Raw genomic sequence first — 20,866 nt, forward strand, 5'->3', positions numbered from 1 at the left:
GCGCTGGAAGGGCACACTTGGTTATTTACTGCACAGGGGCCAGGGTCAGACCAGCCGTCAGGGAGACCTTCCCGTTGGGTCCCGGGGCTCAGAAAGGACCCCCCGGGCTTTCTGAACCCCTCCTCAGGGAGGAGTCGAGTACCATTGACCAGACGCTCAGTCCCTGGGTGTAACAGTTCCCCTCTTTGAGACTTCCAAAGGTCACTCTTTGGGGGTCTCACCTAAATCAGATGGTTATAATATTTTCAACTTTCAGGATTACAGAGACGAGCTGAAGCAAAGAAATAAACTCAACAGCAGATGGTCCTGTAGAGCAGGTATTCTTTATTAGCAGCGCTGCGGTCGCACTGGGGATTTTCCACCATAAGTGCTCCCACAATGATCTTATTCTGAGCCGTTTATATTTACAAAATTGTTAGGTATTCATTCGTTTTCCCTAAATCATTAACATAAGCACGCCCCCTCCCAGAACCAATTGCACAATCATGAGGCAAGTTATTTCGCGAATCACAGTCGTTCTGGTGGTCATTTACTTCATCTGGTGGTCGTATCTTCCTCTCCGTCAGTTGCCCTCCAGATGAACTTTCCTCTTCAGCAATCCTCGATGCATGCCTGCTATTGATTTGTTTACGTAGGTGACTTATTACTACCTGTTTTGCAACGCTTCCCTAAACCATCACCTAAAGCCATCACCTTGACAGGCTGCAGGATCGAGCCTTGGTTACTGACTCCAGGGCACGCGTTTTTCCAATGTCCTCGCTCTTTGCAGATCGCGCACTGAGCTTCTGCTAAACGAGTTCCTTCCCAGCTCTTCTGTAGCCTCCTCTACTTCCCCGGGCCCCGTTCGTTCTTCCCGGAGCAACTCCCGTCAATGCGGCAATTAATCTCCCTTCTCTTTGATTCTCCCTCTCCTTTTCTCTGTTATTCTAGACGGTCCAAGCTACTTACACCAATGTTCCCAAGTCCCTCGAATCTTCTCCTTCTAACTTTTGGAGTTTCTTTTGTACATCCGGGGCAGATTGTCCCATAAAAATAGAGGCCAATTGCCCAGCCTCCTCCGACTTCTCGGGGTCCACGTTCGTGTATTTCCTAGCAGTATTCTTTACTCGTTCCATAAATGCAGGTGGCGATTCATTTGGTTCTTGTTTAACCTCATACGATTTTGACCAATTAATGGCTTTTGGCGTAGCATGTCTCATTCCGAATAACCGTCTCTGATATCTGGTTATCGCCCACAATCCTTCTGCCACTCTGGGTGGTTTCTTAAAGTGAAAAACAAATCTACATACGGTACTTCATCCCATTTGTTTTCCCTGCTACAAAATAACATAAGCTGTAAAATTGTATTCTATTTTAAAGTCCCATTTCTTGTCCATTTTTCTTGATCTTCTGAAGTACATAACGGCCACCAATTGTTACAATATTCAATCAGCTGCTTTCTCGTGAGCGGGTCCCCTCCTATTTGTTTCCAACGCTTCAGTATACAACCTAAAGGAGACGTTTTCAAAATTCCCCCTTCCGCCAAGGGCTTGCTACCCATTATAGGATAGTACTAGTAGAACGAACAACACAAAACACAAAGAAAATGACAACTGAACATAGCGCTTATAACACAAGACAAAATAACAAAACCTTAGGGCCTGAACCTTTTATACCAGACCTTTGCTCTTGGTGCGGCCCTTCCCCGCCTGGTGTTGAGGACAATACCTTTACGCTTATCAGCCGCGTTTCTCACAGGCTTTCATCCGGTGAGACCAACTCCTTCCCTTAGGTACCTTTACAGCCCAACCCTGCGAGACTTATGCCTCGCCTTATGGACAGGCAACCCTTAATATCCCTTAAAGAAAAGAATGCCTTCACCTTTCCAGGGGCCTTGCTCGGAGCTCTTTGGTCCGGGGATCGGAGGTTCTCCCTGAGAATCCCTCGGTGCCGGATGGAGGCCCTGCAATTCCAAGGATCTGTCGAGATTCAGAGGCAGAGTCCCATCTGGGTCGCCAGAAACTGTCACCGAAATCGGGAATGAACTTCTTAACACCGATGTAGTCTTAAGAAGCAGGCATTCTTTTATTCAGCACCAGGGACGTGGGGGATCTCTCCACCTGACATGTCCACTGAATGTGAGATTCACAGAGACTTACATCCATACAGAATATGCGTGGTCGTTACATGTCTCAGCACTCATTGCCACGTTCATTACATTTCCAGAACTCATCTCCATATTCACATCCCCTTGGCACATGCACGTTAACTCTGTTAGGGGCTTCATGGTAGGTCTTGGGTGGTTCCTAGTGGTGTACGGTGGCTGGTTTGAGCTGATAATAGAGGAATCTCTTTGTGTGGACTGGGGAAGATAAATGCAGCAGCTTTTGCAACTCCCCCATTTATTTTGCGAGCTTGTTATCGGTCCCTCCAGTCTCTTCGGGGATGTGGTATTCTTCGCTGTTTGTTCTTCACAAGGAGCTACGTTTACCTATTTACCAGACTCAGTCCCTGGTTGTAACCCCGCTGTGTGAGCCGATGCGGGCAGGACGCAGGAACAACCACAAAACCACGGATGAAAGGCAAAGAACAAGTTTCTTCTCGATACCTCACAGACCAGGGAATCTCCGAAGCAACACCCGGGCAGAGGCACGGAAGCAGGGACTGCGGGCACCGTGGAGTGAGAGAGAGTCCTTGTTAGCAAGAGCCCTTGGCAGCGAGAGAGTCCTTGTGAGCAAGAGCACGCATGGACTCCCTGTTCTGCCTGGCATTTAAAGGGTTCAAACAGGCATCGTTTTCCCACTGTGCTTTGATCTTCTTCAGCACCAGGCCAGGATTCTCAAGTGGCTGGATAAGGTGTCCCTGAGTCCATCACAGGTTTATGTTATCGAAGTGCAAGTGTTTTTCTTGCAAGCGTCCGAGACTGAATAACAATTAGTGTGATATGTGTGTTTTCCAGCACCCAGGTGTGAGTCACTTGAGCGTATTAACAATCCTCCTCGCCGATCTTCTGTTGCTTTCCCACGACTGCCCTCCCTGCAATGGACCTTATTGTGCACCCAACTTAGGAGACAAATCTACACCAATCTGAGTCGCAGCAACATTATTCTTTTTCTTCTTTTTTATGTTTGTCCTTTTTCTGTCGCTGGTTTCAGTTGAAGCTGTTTGGTTTTGCCATCTTCCCATGAACCTGCACTCGGTAAATGCATGTGTACTTTGGGTTTCCCCAGTTGCTCTTCACAAGGAGTTTGAGATAGGAGAAGGCTCTGGGATGCGGGGCGTTCTGCGAGGAAAAGAGGGAAGAGGAATCGGAGGTGTTAAGAGCCACAATGCAGTCAAGGTATCTCCCCCCACCAGCCCTGCTCCTGCTCAGGAACAAGCTCCTGACAGTGGGTGGGAGCGGCTGTGGAAACCTGAGGCTGGCTCTGGTAGCGGGGTGCTGGGGAGGCTGGGGACACGGGGAGGGGGAAGGCACCTGGCACCCTCTGCATGGGCCCGGCTGGGGCTCAGCCTCCCTCCCCTCTGCCCCTTCCCTCTGCGCCTCGCTCTGTGCCGGCAGAGAGGCCGGGGAGGTGCTCCTTTGCGTGGGGCAGCTGGTGTGACACCCCCCCGAGCTCCCGCTGTCTGCTCTGCCCGCTTTCCTGCGGGCAGGCGTGAGAGCAGCGGGAGAGAAGGGGCATGCTATGCTGGGAGGAGAGGACACCGTCCAGCCTGCCAGCAGGCCACGGGATGGAGCCAGGGTGCTGCCCGACGGCTTTCTCCAACGGGCATCCCTGTTTCTCCACGGCACAAAGACGTTGCTCGGGTGCAGTGGCTGCGTGTGCAGCGGGCTCTGCTGAAGGCAGCCAGGGATCTCTTGGGACTCATGCTCCCACGGGCCTGACCTTGCCCTCACTGTCCTTTTGCTAGCACCACCGCGTGCCACTCAGCCCTCCCAACCCCACCAGCTCTCTCCTGGCGGTGACCCAGGCCCCCTCTGCCCAGGGAGAAAGCATTCACGCTCCTCCTGCCATGGCCCTGCAGGCAAACCTGCTTTGCTCCCTGGCATCTTCCCCCAACACCGTGCGTGCATCGCACCTTCAGAGGGAAGGTCTGAATGGCCTCTTTTGCCACATCGTACATGAAGGTCACCAGGAGAGTTTCCTCTTCTCCGTCCACATCCACTCCCTGTGGGGCAAAGCACAAGGAGAGCAGCTCAGACTCGTCCCGACAAAGAGGGAACGTAGGTGCTGGGTCAGCCCTGTTACCTACCCACCCTCCCCTGGGGCTCTAGCCCTAGTCTAGCACTGGTTACGGTGGAGCTCAGGCTCCGCTTGAGTTTTAGTCAAGAACCCTGAGCTGCTTGGCCAGAACAAGTCTTAAGAGGGAGGAGACCTCTAGAGCCCTTAGGAGGAGACTCCTAGAGCCTCACCAGGGCCCTGCAGTGCTCAGGAGACCGGGACTCCAACCTCAGAGGAGGCACAAAAGCAAGGAAGACCCTGTCATGGCTTTCCCCCAGGACCAGATCCGCACCAGAAGCACCCAGCAGAGACTTACAAAGACAGCGATGTCCCTGGGGGCGCTGGTGACGGTCCCAGATGGAGAGACTTCTTTGGAGATGTGCTGCACAGTGATGGCAGTCAGGTGGACTCGCGCTGGCAACCTGATGACCACCTGGCCCTGACGCCCTGGGAAAGGCCAGCAGTTTCCCGGGGAAACATCCGGCTGCAACCAGAAAGCCAGAGCAATGAAGCGTGAGAGAGTGTTGGGGCCAAGACAACTGCCCACGTAGCTTGAAGCGTAGGCACCGGTGTGTCTGTGGGGTCTATTTCAGCTTGAAAATGAGGTGTGTGTGAGGAAGTGGACAGAAGCAGGAGGCCTCCTTCCCTGACCGACCTTTGCCAGGGCTGTCAGTATTATGGAGCAGAGGAGAACAGCGGTTACGAAACCATTCTAGTCAGGGCCTTGCAGAAACACATCCCTGCCCAGGGGCTCTGCAGGGCACCCCCCACCTCTCGCCTCCCACCCCCAAGACGGCGCAACACTGGACCGAAGGGAGAGCCCTGAGGTCAGTCTCCAACTTCACAGGAAGAAAGGAAAGAATTCCCTCTCGATTTCTGCTACAATACCTGCAAAATGCGATCGGGACTGCGGGGAGTGCAAAAGAACTCAATAAACCTCCAGAACCAGTCCTTTTTGCAGGTGTAGGTCTCCGAAGTTCTCTGCAGGTCAATGCTGGCACCTGCAGGGAGGGGAAAGCAGAGGACTGCAAGAGGCCACAGACGAGGAGGGCTTGGTGCTCAGACACTATTTCTGACACCGCCAGCCAGCTGCGCCTCTGTCAGTCCTGTCCTCGTCCCAGGCTGGTGGGCTGCCCAGCTGCCCAGCCGCGCAGGGGAATGAGGGCGGCCACGTGCCTGGTGACTGCTGCACTCCCAGCGCCAGCAGGAGAAGGTCTGAGGGTTCTGGGAGACACACGGTGCCCATGTGAATGGCAGCAGACCCAAGCTGAGGGCTTGCTGCGTGGGCAGCCAAGGACGGCCCGGCCATCTCCTTTTCCAATGCCGAGGAGAGGAAGAGAGCCCCTCCGTCCGCACAGGAACACGTGCGGGGGCAGCGCCAGAGGCAGCGTGAGGATGCCGAGGGCAGGGTTGGGAGGGAGTCTGAGAGAGCTGCTCTGCCACAGCCTTGCCCTGGGACCCCCCAAGCATTTCAGCTCCCCCACTTTGGAGAGCAGCGCCTGGAGCGCAGGCGCCTTTGGGGAGGGCTGCAGACAAGCGCAGGGCAAGGAGACGGGGCTGCTTGTGTCCATACCAGAGCTTTGCAGGGCCCAGTCAGACATCTCCACGTAGGCTTCCAAAGCCCTCTCAGATGCTGCCTGCTTCATTTCCTCGACTTCCTGGGAACGCCATAAACAAACAGAGAAAAGGAGCACATCAACGTTCAGCGTGGCTACTAGCGCCCGGAGCGGCAAAGGGCCACTGTCAGAAAGGCAAGGCAAACCCTCTCCACGGAGCTGCAGGACTGAGGAACAGTGTCTGTGTCCACAGCCATGGCCACGGCCCCGAGGTGGGTTGATGAGGGTCCCCACACCCTCGTCCCCATCCTCCACACTCTCCAGGGCAGGTGGAAGGTGGACTCAAGCCCTGCCAGCGATGGCTGGCCCCCCGTGAGCGTGCCTGGGTCCCACCCCTGCCTGAGGAGCCCAGCCAGAGCAGCCAGAGGTGCTGGCGTGCCAAGGGAGTCCTGCGCTGCCTGAAGCGGCCGGTGAAAGTGGGGCCGGAGAAGGGCCTGTGCAGCCCAGGAGGCCCCTGGGGCAAAGGCTGGCTGACTGCAGTCAGCAGTCCCACACACCCACAGCCCCAAGGGCTTCTGCCCAGCCAAGCCTCCTTCCCCACACGCCGCAGCACCTGCTTCACGCTGCTGATCTCTGCCCTCAGCCGAGCCACCTCCTCCAGCATTAGCTGCATCTTTTGAGTTTGCTGCGCCATTAAAACCGGGCAGTTCCTGCAGGAACCAGGAAAGCAGATGTTGTCAGAGAGCTGCCCACCCCACTGGGAGCCTCTGAGCTCAGCAAGGAGGAGAGACACACGTGCGTTCCCTGCTTTGCCAGCGCTTCCCTTCCGCACCAGCTGGCGCAAGAGGCAAAGGCAGGAAGGGCCGTGCGGGAGCCCCGGCTCTCAGGCAAATGGGTGCAGGGACACGAGGTCGTCTGACCCTTCTGCACAGACCCAATTCCAGCCCAGGAAACATCGCTTACCACAGGGGCTTCAGGCCTGGCAGCGAGGTCCCGCAGTAAACAGCAGCTGCAATTCACATCAGCAAGAGACAGTTATTTTACCGGGGTTGCTGGGATCCCTGCAGTGGCGTTGTCTGTCCCTGTTGCCTTGGGGCTGGGGCAGCAGGTGAGCTGAGGAGGTGGGGGACGTGGGGTGCAGGGAGAGGACACACCTCTGACCGGGGGCCATCAGCCTGGGCTTGAGCGGACTGCGCAGCCGTGATCTTCAGGTGTGCTCGGTGCCCCAGAGCTATTCCCCATTTCCCCTCACTGCCCCAGTGAGCACCGAGACCAGGCTGCTGGGCGAGGAGAGGTACCTCTCCATCGGTCCCCCTGCACGGCCCCTGCCCTCTGGGAATCCCCAGGTCAGGCTTGCAAGAGCTACCCCCGTCTCTCGCAGAGGTGCCGACTAAGTGAGCCCTGTGGTCCGGTAGGCAGGGCAGCAGTGTGACTGGGAGGCTACCAGTCTTACTGGGAGCCCAGAAGGCAGTCCCACTCAAGGACTTGCTTGGGAAGCACTTGGGCCACGGGAGTTTCCGCACATACTGGCCCAAAAGGAAAGGTGGCGTCCAGCCCAGCCAGGCTGTCGCTCTCAGATGGTTGCTCATGAAAACTCACCAAGAGCCAGGGGGAGCAACAAGAAGACTTGCAAGAACGCCTTCTTCTGCAGGGCCATCTTTTGCCTGAAAAAGAGGGAGTCCTGGTGCTGTCATGATCCAAGCCTTGGACAAACCCCTTCACAGGCGGATTTCCCTTTTCAGGCCAAACAGACACCGTTTTGGAAGCCTGCTGCTGACAGAGAACTGACAGAGCAGCGTCCAGCAGGAACACGATTTCTGTCCACATCGTTCAACGCTGCCGGCAGCTCTTCCCCAAAGGAAGGTCTCCAGGAAGATCATCCCAGGAAGCAAAGACGTCGAGCACACGAAGAGTGCTTTCCAGCAGTCTTTCTGGTGCGGACCTTGCTCTCCCTCTGGCTGAGGAAGCAGGCCTGTTCTCCCTTGCCATCACACACATCCCTCTTAGGGCAAGTGTTTTCCCGCAGAGCTGGGAAGCGCAGGAGCCTTGTCCGCCTTTCCTCCCAGAGGCCTCCACAGACCGGCGTGGTCTCTTGCCTGAGCTGGGGAAAACCCTTGCCCTGCGGAGGCTGGGCTCTGCACCCGAGCGTCTGGCTACGGGGCAGTTTGTCCTGCCGCAGCCAAAGCTTGGGGCTGCAGCAAATGGCTGCCGAGGGGCTTTGCTCTTGGCTCCCCTGAGAATGGCCACAGCACGAGCAGCGCCCAAGCTGAGGCGCCCCACTGGGAGCCCCGGGCTGCTGGCTGGGGAGCACCCTCTGCTCTGCCCTTTGCTGGTACCGGCCCTCAGACACCCCCGTTCTACCCCCCATCCGCAGCAGAAACATGTCGTACGTACGCGGCCAAGAGGCACATGCTCAGCAGATGTCTCCACAGAGAGACCAGGGCAACAGCCAGAAGGCAAGGAAGGCTGAAGACCGTCCCTGGGCAAAGAAACCAGAGAAAAGTTAAGCCTGCCCCTTGAGATCTCTTCTCTAGGATGCCCAGCCAGGCATATTTCAGCTCCCTGTGGGGAGGTGGGCACCGAGTCCCACGCACTCCCTCCCTGGGGCAAAGAGCAGGGCAGCCTACACTGGACAAGGGGATGGAATGCACCCTCACTAAGTTTGCAGATGACACCAAGTTGGGTGGGAGTGTCGACCTGCTTGAGGGTAGAAAGGCGTTGCAGAGGGATCTGGACAGGCTGGATCGATGGGCTGAAGGCCAATGGCATGAGGTTCAACAAGGCCAAGTGCCAGGTCCTGCACTTGGGTCGCAACAACCCCATGCAGCACTACAGGCCTGGGGAGGAGTGGCTCGAAAGCTGCCCGGCAAAAAAGGACCTGGGGGTGTTGGTCGACAGACGGCTGACTATGAGCCAGCAGTGTGCCCAGGTGGCCAAGAAGGACAACAGCATCCTGGCCTGTATCAGGAGCAGTGTGGTGAGTACGACTAGGGCAGTGAACACTCCCCTGTACTCAGCACTGGTGAGGCCCCACCTCAAGTGCTGTGGCCAGTTTTGGGCCCCTCCCCACAAAAAAGACATTGAGACACAGAGAAGGGCAACGGAGCCGGTGAGGGGTCTGGAGCACAAGTCTTGTGAGGGGCGGCTGAGGGAGCTGGGGGTGTTTAGCCTGGAGAAAAGGAGGCTGAGGGGAGACCTTGCTCTCTGCAACTCCCTGAAAGGAGGGTGTAGAGAGGTGGGGGTCGGTCTCTTCTCCCAAGTAACGGGCCATAGGACAAGAGGAAACGGCATCAAGTTGTGCCAAGGGAGGTTTAAACTGGACATTAGGAAAAATTTTTACACAGAAGGGGTTATTAAACATTGGAACAGGCTGCTCAGGGGAGTGGTTGAGGCACCATCCCTGGAGGTGTTTAAAAGACGCGTAGACATAGTGCTTAGTGATGAATTTTGTCATAGTTAGGTTGATGGTTGGACTAGATGGTCTGAAAGGTCCCTTCCAACCTAGGCAATTCTATGATTCTACGATTCTCCTGCCACGTGTGACAACTGGCCAGAGCTCTGGCACAGCGCGGCTCTCCACGTTCACCCCGGAGGACTTTGGAGCAAGCAGCAGTGCTGAGCTTACTTGCGATTTCTGTGGCCTTGTCGCGCCCCTCGGCAGGCCCTTGAGCGGCTGAGCCGGCAGGTGAAGGGCGCATCACCAGCTCCACGCCAGCGCTCGGGTCCCTGTGGGAGGACAAAGACAAATGCCGGCTGCCCACCGTCCCCAGGCCGCGGGAGCTGAGGCGGGGAGGAGTAGCCTGAGCGGAGGCCCCTGCCAGAGGAAGGGCTGTCCCAGCAGCAGCGAGAGCGGGCAGCAGGGCTGGGGTCCCCCTCCTTTCCCCACCCTTTGCGGGACAGGCCTGCCCCGGGAGAAGAGGAGGCGAGCTGGCAGCAGCAGTCCCCCGCCCCGGGAAGCCCGCCCGGCAGCGCAGCCCCGTTCTCACCCTGCCGGCCGTTGGTTTCCCTTGGTCCCCAAGGAGCCTTTGGAGGCCCCTGGGCGTCTTCTCCGAGGGGCCTTTCTCCTCGCCATCTCGGGCAAAGGCAGGCTCCCCGCTGAGCCCCAGCAGCGTGTCCTGTCCCCAAAACCAGCTCCAGCAGCAGCCTCTCGCCGCAGCCAGCAGGAGCCTGTCCAGGGCCGCAGCCACAGGGCAACTGTGGGCTCCTGCCCCACACGCCACAGCGCTGTGCAGGCAGCCAGCTGTGACCTCACAGTGGTGTCACCTCTGACGTCATGCTGGGGCTGCCCAGGGCTGAGCAGGGCGGGGAGACCCTGTGCTCCTTCCTTCTCCTTGCGGGATATTAATTGTTCAGCATAAATACATACGTTTTAAGTAGAATAAATGATTTAGGATTATCATTCGGTGTGATTTGTGCTGCTTGCTTAGCTCTACTTAGCATGAGGTGCTGGATTTGCTGAAACCTTTAGGCTGGAAAAGAATCCAATGAGATGTTAGAAGACACCAGACCAAAAATCATCACCATTGGCCCCCTCCTTGCTGTGCTTCTGGAAGTCTCCAGGGAATGTCCTGCAGTGATCTGCAGCTGTGAGCAGCCCTCAGCCACGCAGAACCCTCTCAGCAGCAGGACCTTGCCCCGCCGGGGGATGCTCCTTCCATGCAGAACTTCTCCCCACAGTGATGTGGTGGGCTTCCCAGGCAGGCTGAGAGCTGACCCTGGCAGGTGGCAGAGTCCCTGCCCCGGCACACAGACCCCTGGGGTGCAGGGAGCCTGCTCTGAAGGACAGCCCTGGGCACCCCTGGCTGCACACCCACCTTCACAGCTATTCAAAGTGCCTGACAAGAGCTCCCACATGTACAGATCCCGTAAGCTGTGGCTGTGCCAGCTTTAGGAGATGCCTCCAGCAACTCCGCCTGCAGTGCCCTGCACCCGCAGACTTACCCTGTCAAGGGCTGCAAAGATTTCTCCTCCAGTGAGCTCTCAGTCGTCCTCCCAATCCTGACACCTTCAAGCTCTCTCTCTGCCTTGCTCATCTCCCTGAGACACCCTGGCAGTGCCCTCAGCCCTGCTGCGCTTGGCAGAGGAGCTGCTCCTGGGCAGAGCTGTCTCTCTGCAGCGCTGCCCGCTTGCCGTGAGCTCCCTCCATCCCAGGAGCCCAGCCCAGCTCAGACGCAGAGGACCAGCCCAAGGAGTTTTAATGACCCCACTGGTGGGTTCGAGGCCGAGTCCGTGAACGTCAGACGCTGCGAGGAAGTTGAAGGAACCTCTCAAGGAGTCAAAGTCGGGTTCAAACTCCAAAGTTTCTTGTGGTGTTGATGGGTCCCACTGAGGAATTGCCCCCAGGGTCCGGTTACAGCAGAAAACTGGAGGCAGCGATGGCAGGTCGGGAAAAGCAAGTTGAAGGTGACTCTGATGCTGGGTAAACGTGGATGTGTTTCATTAATGCAAAGGGCCAAGCCCTGACTCCATCGCCCAAAGGGCCAAGGCCTGACCCCCAGCCCCCAGGAAGGGAGATCCTCTCCCTCACTCCTTCCTCAGGGCTCTTCCTGGGACAGTGGGATGTGGAGATGTGCAATGCCAAGGGCAGGACTATGGTACGACACCTCCCAGGCTCCTGAGTATGGACAAGGAGGCAACGAGACCCCAGTGCTGGAAGGACTGGTTGTCTCAGAGGCATCAGTGGCAGAGACAACAGCCGTAGCCCAAGACATGAAGAGGCTGGCTCTGTTAGGGGACTTCCAGCTTTGCCACATCCCTCTATCTTCTCCACCACAGGCTGTCCTACGGTGTCCCATCACCTCTGCCTCTTTCCCTGCAGGCTGCAGTCATCCACCCGGCTGCCCCATCTTGCTGTCACCTTCCTTTGCTGAGATCTCTCCATCCTCCCTGGCTCTTCCTTGAAACACAAAGCCTTGGGCTGATCCAGACTCCTTCTGGGTGGCGTGTTGCACCACAGCACTGCCCTTGGAGTGACGTTTCTGTCTCCTCGTGGCCAGGCTGCACCTCCCCACCTGCATGTTGGGGAGTTCTTTCTTTCTCAGGCTGTTTTCCACTAGGAAGAAAAGCTCCACCAGCTCTGAAAGCACCCTTCCAGCACGCTCAGGCTCCTCCTATACCGTCCCCAGTCTCCAAACCACTGAGCCCAGGGCTCTCAGCCTCTAGATACTGGTCAAGTGCTTGAGGCCTCCAAACCCTGTCTTGGGAGATCTCTGGGCTCTCTCCACAGTGTTTGCAGATGAAATCACAGTGGTCATAGGCCAAGAAAGATGGAGTGAGACTTTTTACCAGGGCCTGTAATAGCAGAACAAGGGGCAATGGCTTTACACTGGAAGAGGTTATATTTAGGTTGGACATAAGGAAGAAATGCTTTATGATGAGCGTGGTGAGACCTTGGAACAGGTTGCCCAGAGCAGTTGTGGATGCCCCATCCCTGGAAGTGTCCAAGGTCAGGAGCTTGGAGCAACCTGAACTAGTGAAAGACGTCCCTCCTCACGGCAGGGGCTTGGACTAGATGATCTTTTAGGTCCCTTCCAACCCGAACCATTCTATGATGCTTGGATTCTAATATGCCCAACTCCTCCTGCACAAGGCTGCAAACACCTACATACACCATATAGGGATTTTCACCTGACCTAGTCTCCAACCCTTCCATAAAAAAGAAAGGATTGCCATTTCTAGGACAGAAGTTGCCATGTTTTCAGAGGAACAATTCAAAACCCAAAAGGAAAAAAAATCCTTCCAAGAAAGTCCTGACATAGTTGCATCAATTCAGTTAGTTAAGTGAGCCAATGGGAGAGCCTTGCCCGGTGACCTTGCCAACGGAAGAGGTTTTTTTTTCTTTCGGGGCCTGAGGCTCATGTTGGGACGCCAGAAAGTGCATTTGGGGACTGTGCAAGACTTGCCATGGGATGTCTAGGAAAGGACCAAAGGTTTGTAGACGAACGACCATGGGAAAATAGAGAGAAAAGGGCTGAAAGGAGATGGTCATGTGTAACCAGATGGCTGGTCAGGACACTTCCCTGGCTGTGCCCTGCAACGGATCACCGCAGCCTGCCCTGTTTTCTTAATACCTCCCTTTCCAAGAGCTTTGTGGGGCAAGGGAGATCTCTGCTCTATGCACAGATGGAGGTTCAAGTGCCAGCAACCGGAGTGGGAACCACAAGTCCTAAGTTCTTTTGTACTTTGGGGGACCAGCAACTGGTGAGACTGGCGGGTGTGCACTTAAGATTGGTGTGTATGGTAGTGGTTTAATCACAAGCAAACACCAAACAAGAGAAACCAGAGAGTAAAACACACCTGCGAGCAAGTCATTTTTGAGGGCCTAAGTCTGGACTGGACGCTAGAGAGACCAGAACGTCTGCAAGTTGGGTACTGGAGGAAGAAGGTAGCCCAGACCGCCTCCTAGAGAAACTGGGGGGTCACAGAATCATAGAATTGCTTAGGTTAGAAGGGACCTTTCACATCATCCAGTCCAACCATCCACCTAACACTGACAAAAACCATCACTAAACCATGTCGCTAAGCACTACGTCTACCCGTCTAATTTTAAATACCTCCAGGGATGGTGATTCCACCACTTCTCTGGGCAGCCTGTTCCAATGCTTAATAACCCTTTCAGTGTAAAAAATTTTCCTGACGTCCAATCTAAACGTCCCCTGGTGCAACTTGATGCCGTTTCCTCTTGTCCTGCCTTCCTACCCTTGGGCAGGTCGACACTCACACCCAACTTGGTGTCATCTGTGAACTTACTGAGGGGGCACTCGATCCCATCGTCCAGATCATTGATAAAGATTTTAAAGAGACTCGGCCCCCGTACTGAGCCCTGGGGAACACCACTTGTGACCGGCCGCCCACTGGATTGAGCTCCATTCACCACCACTCATTGGGCCCGGCTGTCCCAGCAGTTTTTCACCCAGCGAAGCGTACGCCCATCCAAGCCATGGGCAGCCAATTTCTCCAGGAGAACGCTGTGGGAAACTGTGTCAAGAAGCTTTACTAAACTCCAGGTAAACAACATCCACAGCCTTTCCCTCATCCACTCAGCGGGTCACCTTGTTTTAGAAGGGGATCAGGATTGTCAAGCACGACCTGCCTTTCATGAACCCATGCTGACTGTGCCTGATCGCCTGGTTGTTCTTCATGTGCCACATAATGGCACTCAGGATGACCTGTTCCATAATCAGGATGATGTCTTCCAAGTTGCTCTTCCATGCGGATGATGTGGGAAGGGAGGTGCAATGACACGTGCAGAATGACAGCAGGACACCTCCCAGGCTCCCAGGTGGGGACGAGGAGGCCATCAGGCTCTTGTACTCCTTATAGGCATCAGTGGCAGAGGTGACAGTCACAGACACGGAGATTAAGACCTTGGATCTCTTGGGGGCTTTTCACATTTCAACAGCCCCACACTGTTGAAACCACCGCAGGCTGTCCTATTGTGTTCCACACCTGGGCATGTTCCCTGCAGGCTGCAGACGTCTCCCCTGCTTCTCCACCTTGCTCTCGCCTGAGCAACTCACTAAGCTTTCTGAAGTCTCGCCATCCTTCGGGGATATGTCTTTAGACACAAAGCCACGGGCTGATCCACATTCTTTCTGGATGGCCGCCTTTTCCACAGCGCTGCCCTTGGAGTGACGTTTCTTTCTCCCGTTTCCTGTTTAAACCTCCCAAGCTACAAGTTCTGGCATTCTTTCTTTCTCATGTGGTCTCCCACGAAGAAGAAAAGCCCCATCATCTCTGAAACCGTCCTTCGAGCAACCCCTGTCCTGCCCAGAGCCTCTCCACCATGGGGCCAAAGAAGCCCACATTCCTCAGCCTCCCCACGCAGCGCATGTGCACTATACGCTGAACCACACCTGGGCAGACCTCCTCTGGGCACTCTCCAGTTCCTCCCCACTCCTCCAAAATGGGGAGCTGCACACAGGGGGACACTTTTCTTTGGGGGGCCACTCCAGTTCCCAGCACCTTCTCCTCAGGACCACTGCTCAGCACGTTAGGTCCCAGCGGGCTCTGATGCACCTTCCTCCCCCTCAGTGCAGGACCGGACACTTCTCCTTGTAAACTTCTGGAGGTTTCTCTTGGCCATATCCCAGAGTTTCTCACGGTTCCCCTGAAGTGAAGCTCCATTGCCCTGGAATGAAGATCCATTTGCTCGGCTGTCAATGTTTCTATGCTGATGGCGCGCCCTGGTGGTGCTGTCTCTCACAAGATAACCTGAGGAGTTGCAGGCCACGATAGACAATTAAAGGAGGTACTAGGTCAATAGAATTTCCGACTCAAGTAGGAAGTACCGTGACAACCATCACCAAAATACCGGTGAGGGTATTGGTACGGTGCGCTGCCTGTATGGCAGACTACGTCAGTGGGAAATATAGACCTGTATAGACACACAGAGAAAATGGATCCCTCCAGGAGCTGGTTGTAGATGCTCTATCCAGAAGCCGGCCCCAGGATCTCCTCATCCCTCAGTTCCCCCCCACACAAACAAGCACACGCACACACAACTGCCTGTCTCCGGTATGGAAACACAAAACCCCTGAGGCTGGCAGGCAGCCACCTTCCACCTCCTCTGTGCTTCCTCTTCAGGCTTGGGTTTTGTCAGCAGCTTCTTTCTCATCCACGCCGTCCTTTCTGAATGTCAAGGCAGGCCATTGTGGAGCGTGAAGAGGAGATCCTCAAGCAGCCCTCCGCACCCTGCTTCTCCGCAGGGCCGTATCCCACAGGATTCTTCCAAGCCAGTCCCCCAGCAGGCCAAAGCCTGCTCTCCAGACGTCTCCTGCTCTCGGCCTTTTTCCTTTCTCTCAGGAGCCTCAACTCTACCTTCTTAGCCCTGGCTTTTACATCCCTGACTAGCTGTTGCTTGTTTGTTGGTATGAAGTCTGGAGCAGACATTCACCCGCCACAAAGCTGCCAGTTTCCCAGGTTGTTCTGTCCTCTCCTGTTGACGCCTCAGCTCCCAGCCGAGTCTGTCTGTCCCCAGGCAGAGCTCCCTGCATTCCTGCTGCTGCCTCACAGAACGGGCCAGAGGAATGCCACAGAAATGATCGGAGGGATGGAACCCCTCTGCTGTGAGGACGGGCTGAGAGAGTTGGGGCTGTTCCGTCTGGAGCAGAGAAGGCTCCGGGGAGACCTTCTTGCGGCCTTTCGGTATTTACTTCAAAGTCTTCCCCTCTGAGATCTCCATTCCCCCAGGAAGCTCCTACGCTGAGGGCATCCCCCTCCTGATCTTAGAATCACAGAATCTTCATGGTTGGAAAAGACCTTGGAGATCATCGAGTCCAACCAAACAACCTACAATCTCTGTCACTAGCGCATGCCCTGAAGTGCCACATCTAGATGTTTCTTAAACACCTCTAGGGATGGTGACTCAACCACCTCCCTGGGCAGGCTGTTCCAGTGCCTGACCACTCTTGCAGTAAAGTCATTCTTCCTAATATCTAACCTAAACCTCCCCTGCCGCAAGTTCAGGCCATTTCCTCTGGTCCTGTCGTTATTCACCTGGGAGAAGAGGCCAACCCCCACCTCTCTCCACCCTCCTTTCAGGGAGTTGTAGAGGGCAATGAGGTCTCCCCTCAGCCTCCTCTTCTCCAAGCTAAACATGCCCAGCTCCCTCAGCCTCTCCTCATATGCCCTGGTCTCCAGACCCCTCACCAGCCTGGTCGCTCTCCTCTGGACACGCTCCAGCACCTCAATGTCCCTCTTGTCCAGAGGGGCCCAGAACTGAACACAGCACTCGAGGTGGGGCCTCACCAGTGCTGAGTACAGAGGCACCATCACTTCCCTGCTCCTGCTGGCCACGCTATTCCTGATAGAAGCCAGAATGCTGTTGGCCCTCTTGGCCACCTGGGCACACTGCTGGCTCATGTTAAGCTGGCCGTCCACCAGCACCCCCAGGTCCTTTTCTGCCGGGCAGCTTTCCAGCCACTCTGCCCCAAGCCTGTAGCCTTGCTGTGGGTTGTTGTGACCGAAATGCAGGACCCAGCACTTGGCCTTATTAAACCTCATACAGTTGGCCTTGGCCCATCGATCCAGCCTGTCCAGGTCCCTCTGGAGAGCCTTCCTACCCGCAAGCAGATCAACACCCCCACCCAGTTTGGTGTCATCTGCAAACTTACTGAGGGTGCACTCAATCCCCTCATCCACATCATTGATAAAGACATTAAACAAAGCCGGCCCCAAAACTGAGCCCTGAGGGACACCACTGGTGACCGGCCGCCAAGAGGATTTCACCCCATTGTGATAAATGATTTAATCGCAAACAGGATTCCAATTAGAATTTATAATTTATTAAAGGAACAAAGGCAAGCAAACAGCGCTGGGTGTGCCACGAGTCTCTGCCCAACCAAGACACACCCCTTACAGACCCCATTTTTGGTTTATATCTCCTATACTAATACATATTCATAACTGCCTCTAAAATGGTTGGCCCTTGCCAAAAATGGGTGTATCCCCTCCCTTACAGGTCACTATGCAGATAACAACAGGACCGGTTTAGGGTGGTATTCTAGAATGTTCGCCAGGTGGCTCCTGCAAAACACAGACACGACAGACACTCCGTCTCGTCTGCGGCCACACAGACAAAACAGTCAAAGGTCACACTTCACCCTGTGGCCCTAACACTGTTCCACACTGACACGAATCAGTTAAGCACATCTCACAATCCCCCATTTTCTTTTTCTATGGCATTGATTCGTGTTTTTGTTTCCAACCGAGTTAATACTTGCCGAATGGGTATTAGTTTCGAATCTTCTTTTGTCTTTAGTATCATCAGGGAAAGAGTTTTCTCTTTCCCTGGTTCTGAATCAACAGGTTCTGTAGCCATCTGCGTTCCTTGTATAACTGAGTGTATTAGTCTAATAAAACAAGGTATAAAACATGGAATTATTAACAATCCTGCAAATGCTCCCAATATAACAATCCCAATTTTAGTAAGCCAATCACCTCCCGTAAAGTTTTCCCAGAATCCTTCTAGGTCGACTCCAGTCCAAGTCTGAACTGGGACATGTGCAATTTTCTTCATTTCTTTTACAAGTTCATTTACAGCTTCCCCTTCATCATCAATTTCTAAACAACAATTACTAAGGTTAAACTTCCCACAAACACCTCCCTCTTGTGCCAGCAAATAATCCAAGGCTAAACGATTTTGGTACAAAGCAGTTCTCATCTTGGTATTTTGTCTCGCATTGTTTTCCATATTTGAGGATTACTAATGTTGCTCTCCATAGCCTCCCATGGCCATCGTTCACCTTGGCTTGTTCCACCACAAACATAACAATTAGTTACATTTAATGACTTAGCAATGTTTTCAGCAAGATTTACAAAGAGATTTTTAGCAACTGTGGGAATTTCATATTCCACTCCTGTTTCTATTTCATGATAAAATGAGTTAAATAGTAGTCTGTGCTGTACCGAATCCCTTATTCTTTCTTTTATTTCGATATTATAAACCAAAGTCTGGGAACTTACCCGTCCCCTCCTAGTAGTTCCTACGCACTGGCTGCAGTTGTTTGCCATAACCAGAGTCAAGGAGCTTACCCCAAAGAGGACCAGAAGAGGTCCGGTCAGGGCCATAGTGATCGGCGGTCACAGCCCGAAGGGGTTGCAGCCCTTGGCAGACCTTTCAAGCCGCACCACTCGTTCCCCTCCGGTCTTGCCCTCTTCCTTAATCTTTTAAGGGGTAATCTTTAATCAAGAAGCACTCTTTGATTAAATTGACAACAATAAAGCCTAACCCATGGTAGGTTATATAGGGGAGTGGGGGCCCCACAGCGAATGCACAAAAATTCTAAACTGTTTCCTAGATCCTTGACTTCTTTTTTGGAAAATGATATATTTTAAAACATGTAGAACACTTTGCCCTTAAAAATAAACAACACCGTTTACACAATGGACTAAATCACCTTTCCTAATAGGTATTTATCCCTGTCCACTAATCCTACAGGAGTAGTTACAATGAAATTCCCACAGCAACTTGGCTTATGCTTCTTGATGAAGGTCTCTTTAAGTTCGTCAGATGGTTAGCTTGGCTTCTCCGGGCTCAGATGTGACTCTCTACTCCTTCACTGGACCTTTCACTCGCGACACACGTGTCAAATCCTAATGGTGGTGTTTGAGCCATCATCCCAATCTCTCCTAGTTCTTTTAACCTTTTTCCAATGGATATTATATATTTTTGGATACTATAATCTTCAACCACATTGTTCCCCAGGGGCATCCCTTGGGAGTAAGGCATTCCATATAACATTTCATATGGCGATAATCCAGTCTCACTGTGTGGCTTAGTTCTTATGTTTAATAGTGCCAATGGTAGGCATTTCGTCCAGGACATCTGTGTCTCAATCATTAATTTAGCCAATTGCTGTTTTATTGTTTGATTCATTCTTTCTACTTTCCCTGAGCTTTGTGGGTGCCACGGAGTGTGGTATTCCCATTGAATACCTAATGATTGACATAATAATTTTATTATTTTAGAAGTAAGATGTGTGCCCTGATCAGAATCAATATACTGGATTATCCCATATCTAGGTATTAAGTGTTCTAATAAGATTTTTACTACCATCTGTGCCGTAGCTCGTGCTACAGGGTAAGCTTCTACCCATTGTGTTAAATGATCTACTAGTACTAGTAAATATTTTATTCTCCCTACCTTAGGCAATTCAGTAAAATCGACTCGTATTCTTTCAAAAGGTCTATAAGCTGTTTTCCTTCCTCCCGTGGCTGCTTGTCGAAACACTTTCTTGTTTACTTTTTGACAAGTTAAACATCCTCGCGTGATTTGCTTTGCTATTTCAAAAATCCCAATACAGCCAAATTGTTTAAGGAAATGATCACTTATCGCCTTTGTACCCCAATGTGTTTGTGTGTGTAAGCGTTCTAATATTTGCCTGGCATAAGCTTTTGGCAACATCTCTCGCCCGTCGGGCAGCATCCATTTTCCCTGTTCTAACTTAGCTCCTATTTTCTCTAATTTTGCCTGTTCCTCAGGGGTAAATTTCTTTTCTTTCTCCTCTAGTTCTTTTTCACTAATGTCTCCTTGTACTTGTACTACATTAATTTTAGCGACCTGAGTCCTCAGGGCTGCTTCCTGGGCCTCTCTATCGGCTAGGTTATTCCCTCTGGTTCGATAATCTAATCCCTTTTGGTGTCCTCTCACATGTACCACTGCTATCTCCTTTGGTTTTCTTAACGCCTTTAAAATTTTCACTATTAGTTCTTGATGTATTAGATTCCTTCCTTGGGTATTAATTAAACCTCTTTCCTCCCAAATTTTTCCAAAAGTGTGGACTACTCCATACGCATATTTAGAATCCGTAAATATGGTCCCGCTTTTTCCTTGTAATAATTCCAGGGCTCTACAAAGGGCATACAGCTCACAAGCTTGAGCTGACCATGATGGACTCAGAGGTCCTGATTCTATAAGTTCTAAATTTTTATTAATTATGGCATATCCTGATTTTCTCCTCCCTTCCACCACACGGGAGGAGCCATCTACAAATAACACTTCTGCATTTTCTAACTCAGTATCTCTTAAGTCCGGCCTCACCTTAGTCTGGGTCTCAATTACCTCTAAACAATTATGTTGTACTTCCTTTGATGGCTCTCCAAACAAAAACTGTGCTGGACTCTGAGCAGAAGTCACCCTCAGTTCTAAATCGGGGGAGTCTATTAATATTGCTTCATATTTCAAGATCCGGCTGTCCGTTAACCATTTTTCTGCCTTTTGTTGTAAAACACTCCTGACATTGTGTGGGGTATACACTTTTAAAGGAGCACTAAAGGTAATTTTCCGAACTTCCTCTATTAATAATGCGGTAGCTACCAAAGCTTGGAGACAAGCAGGCCATCCTCTACTTACTGGATCAAGTAATTTAGAACAGTACCCCACAGGTTTTTTTATTCCTGCCCAGTCTTGAGTAAGAACTCCATATGCTGTCTGATTTGATGTATTCACAAAAAGATGGAAAGGTTTTTCTAAATCTGGGAGGCTCAATACAGGTGCTTGTATTAATGCCTTTTTTATTGCCTCGAATTTCTGGTCATCTTCTGTAAACCACTTAAGTTGGTTACTAGTTAATTTTTCATATAGAAATTTTACCTTGTCACTATAATTTT

General features: G+C 52.8%; 1 protein-coding gene across 8 annotated transcripts in view; it reads right to left on the reverse strand.

Moving 5' to 3' along the window:
* Positions 1-2,733: 2,733 nt before the first annotated feature.
* LOC128901082 (sperm-associated antigen 4 protein-like) overlaps positions 2,734-20,866 on the reverse strand; it is a 77,778-nt gene continuing 59,645 nt past the window's right edge. The window contains exons 1-12 of one of the 8 annotated variants that reach the window (XM_054182867.1): positions 10,697-10,748; positions 9,742-10,224; positions 9,381-9,481; positions 8,150-8,234; positions 7,355-7,419; positions 6,719-6,764; positions 6,369-6,465; positions 5,773-5,857; positions 5,088-5,200; positions 4,516-4,683; positions 4,057-4,146; positions 2,734-3,262 (exon numbers count right to left, since the gene is read on the reverse strand). In XM_054182867.1, the coding sequence (XP_054038842.1) occupies positions 3,131-3,262; positions 4,057-4,146; positions 4,516-4,683; positions 5,088-5,200; positions 5,773-5,857; positions 6,369-6,465; positions 6,719-6,764; positions 7,355-7,419; positions 8,150-8,234; positions 9,381-9,481; positions 9,742-9,827 (1,068 nt within the window). In that variant the 5' untranslated portion in view covers positions 9,828-10,224; positions 10,697-10,748 and the 3' untranslated portion in view covers positions 2,734-3,130. Of the gene's footprint in view, positions 3,263-4,056; positions 4,147-4,515; positions 4,684-5,087; positions 5,201-5,772; positions 5,858-6,368; positions 6,466-6,718; positions 6,765-7,354; positions 7,420-8,149; positions 8,235-9,380; positions 9,482-9,741; positions 13,487-20,866 lie in introns of those variants that run through there. The other 7 variants (XM_054182865.1, XM_054182866.1, XM_054182869.1 and 4 more) reach the window with 7 other exon arrangements.

This window comes from Rissa tridactyla, chromosome 23 (genome assembly GCF_028500815.1).
Source record: "Rissa tridactyla isolate bRisTri1 chromosome 23, bRisTri1.patW.cur.20221130, whole genome shotgun sequence".
In the NCBI taxonomy this organism is placed as follows: Eukaryota; Metazoa; Chordata; class Aves; order Charadriiformes; family Laridae; genus Rissa; species Rissa tridactyla.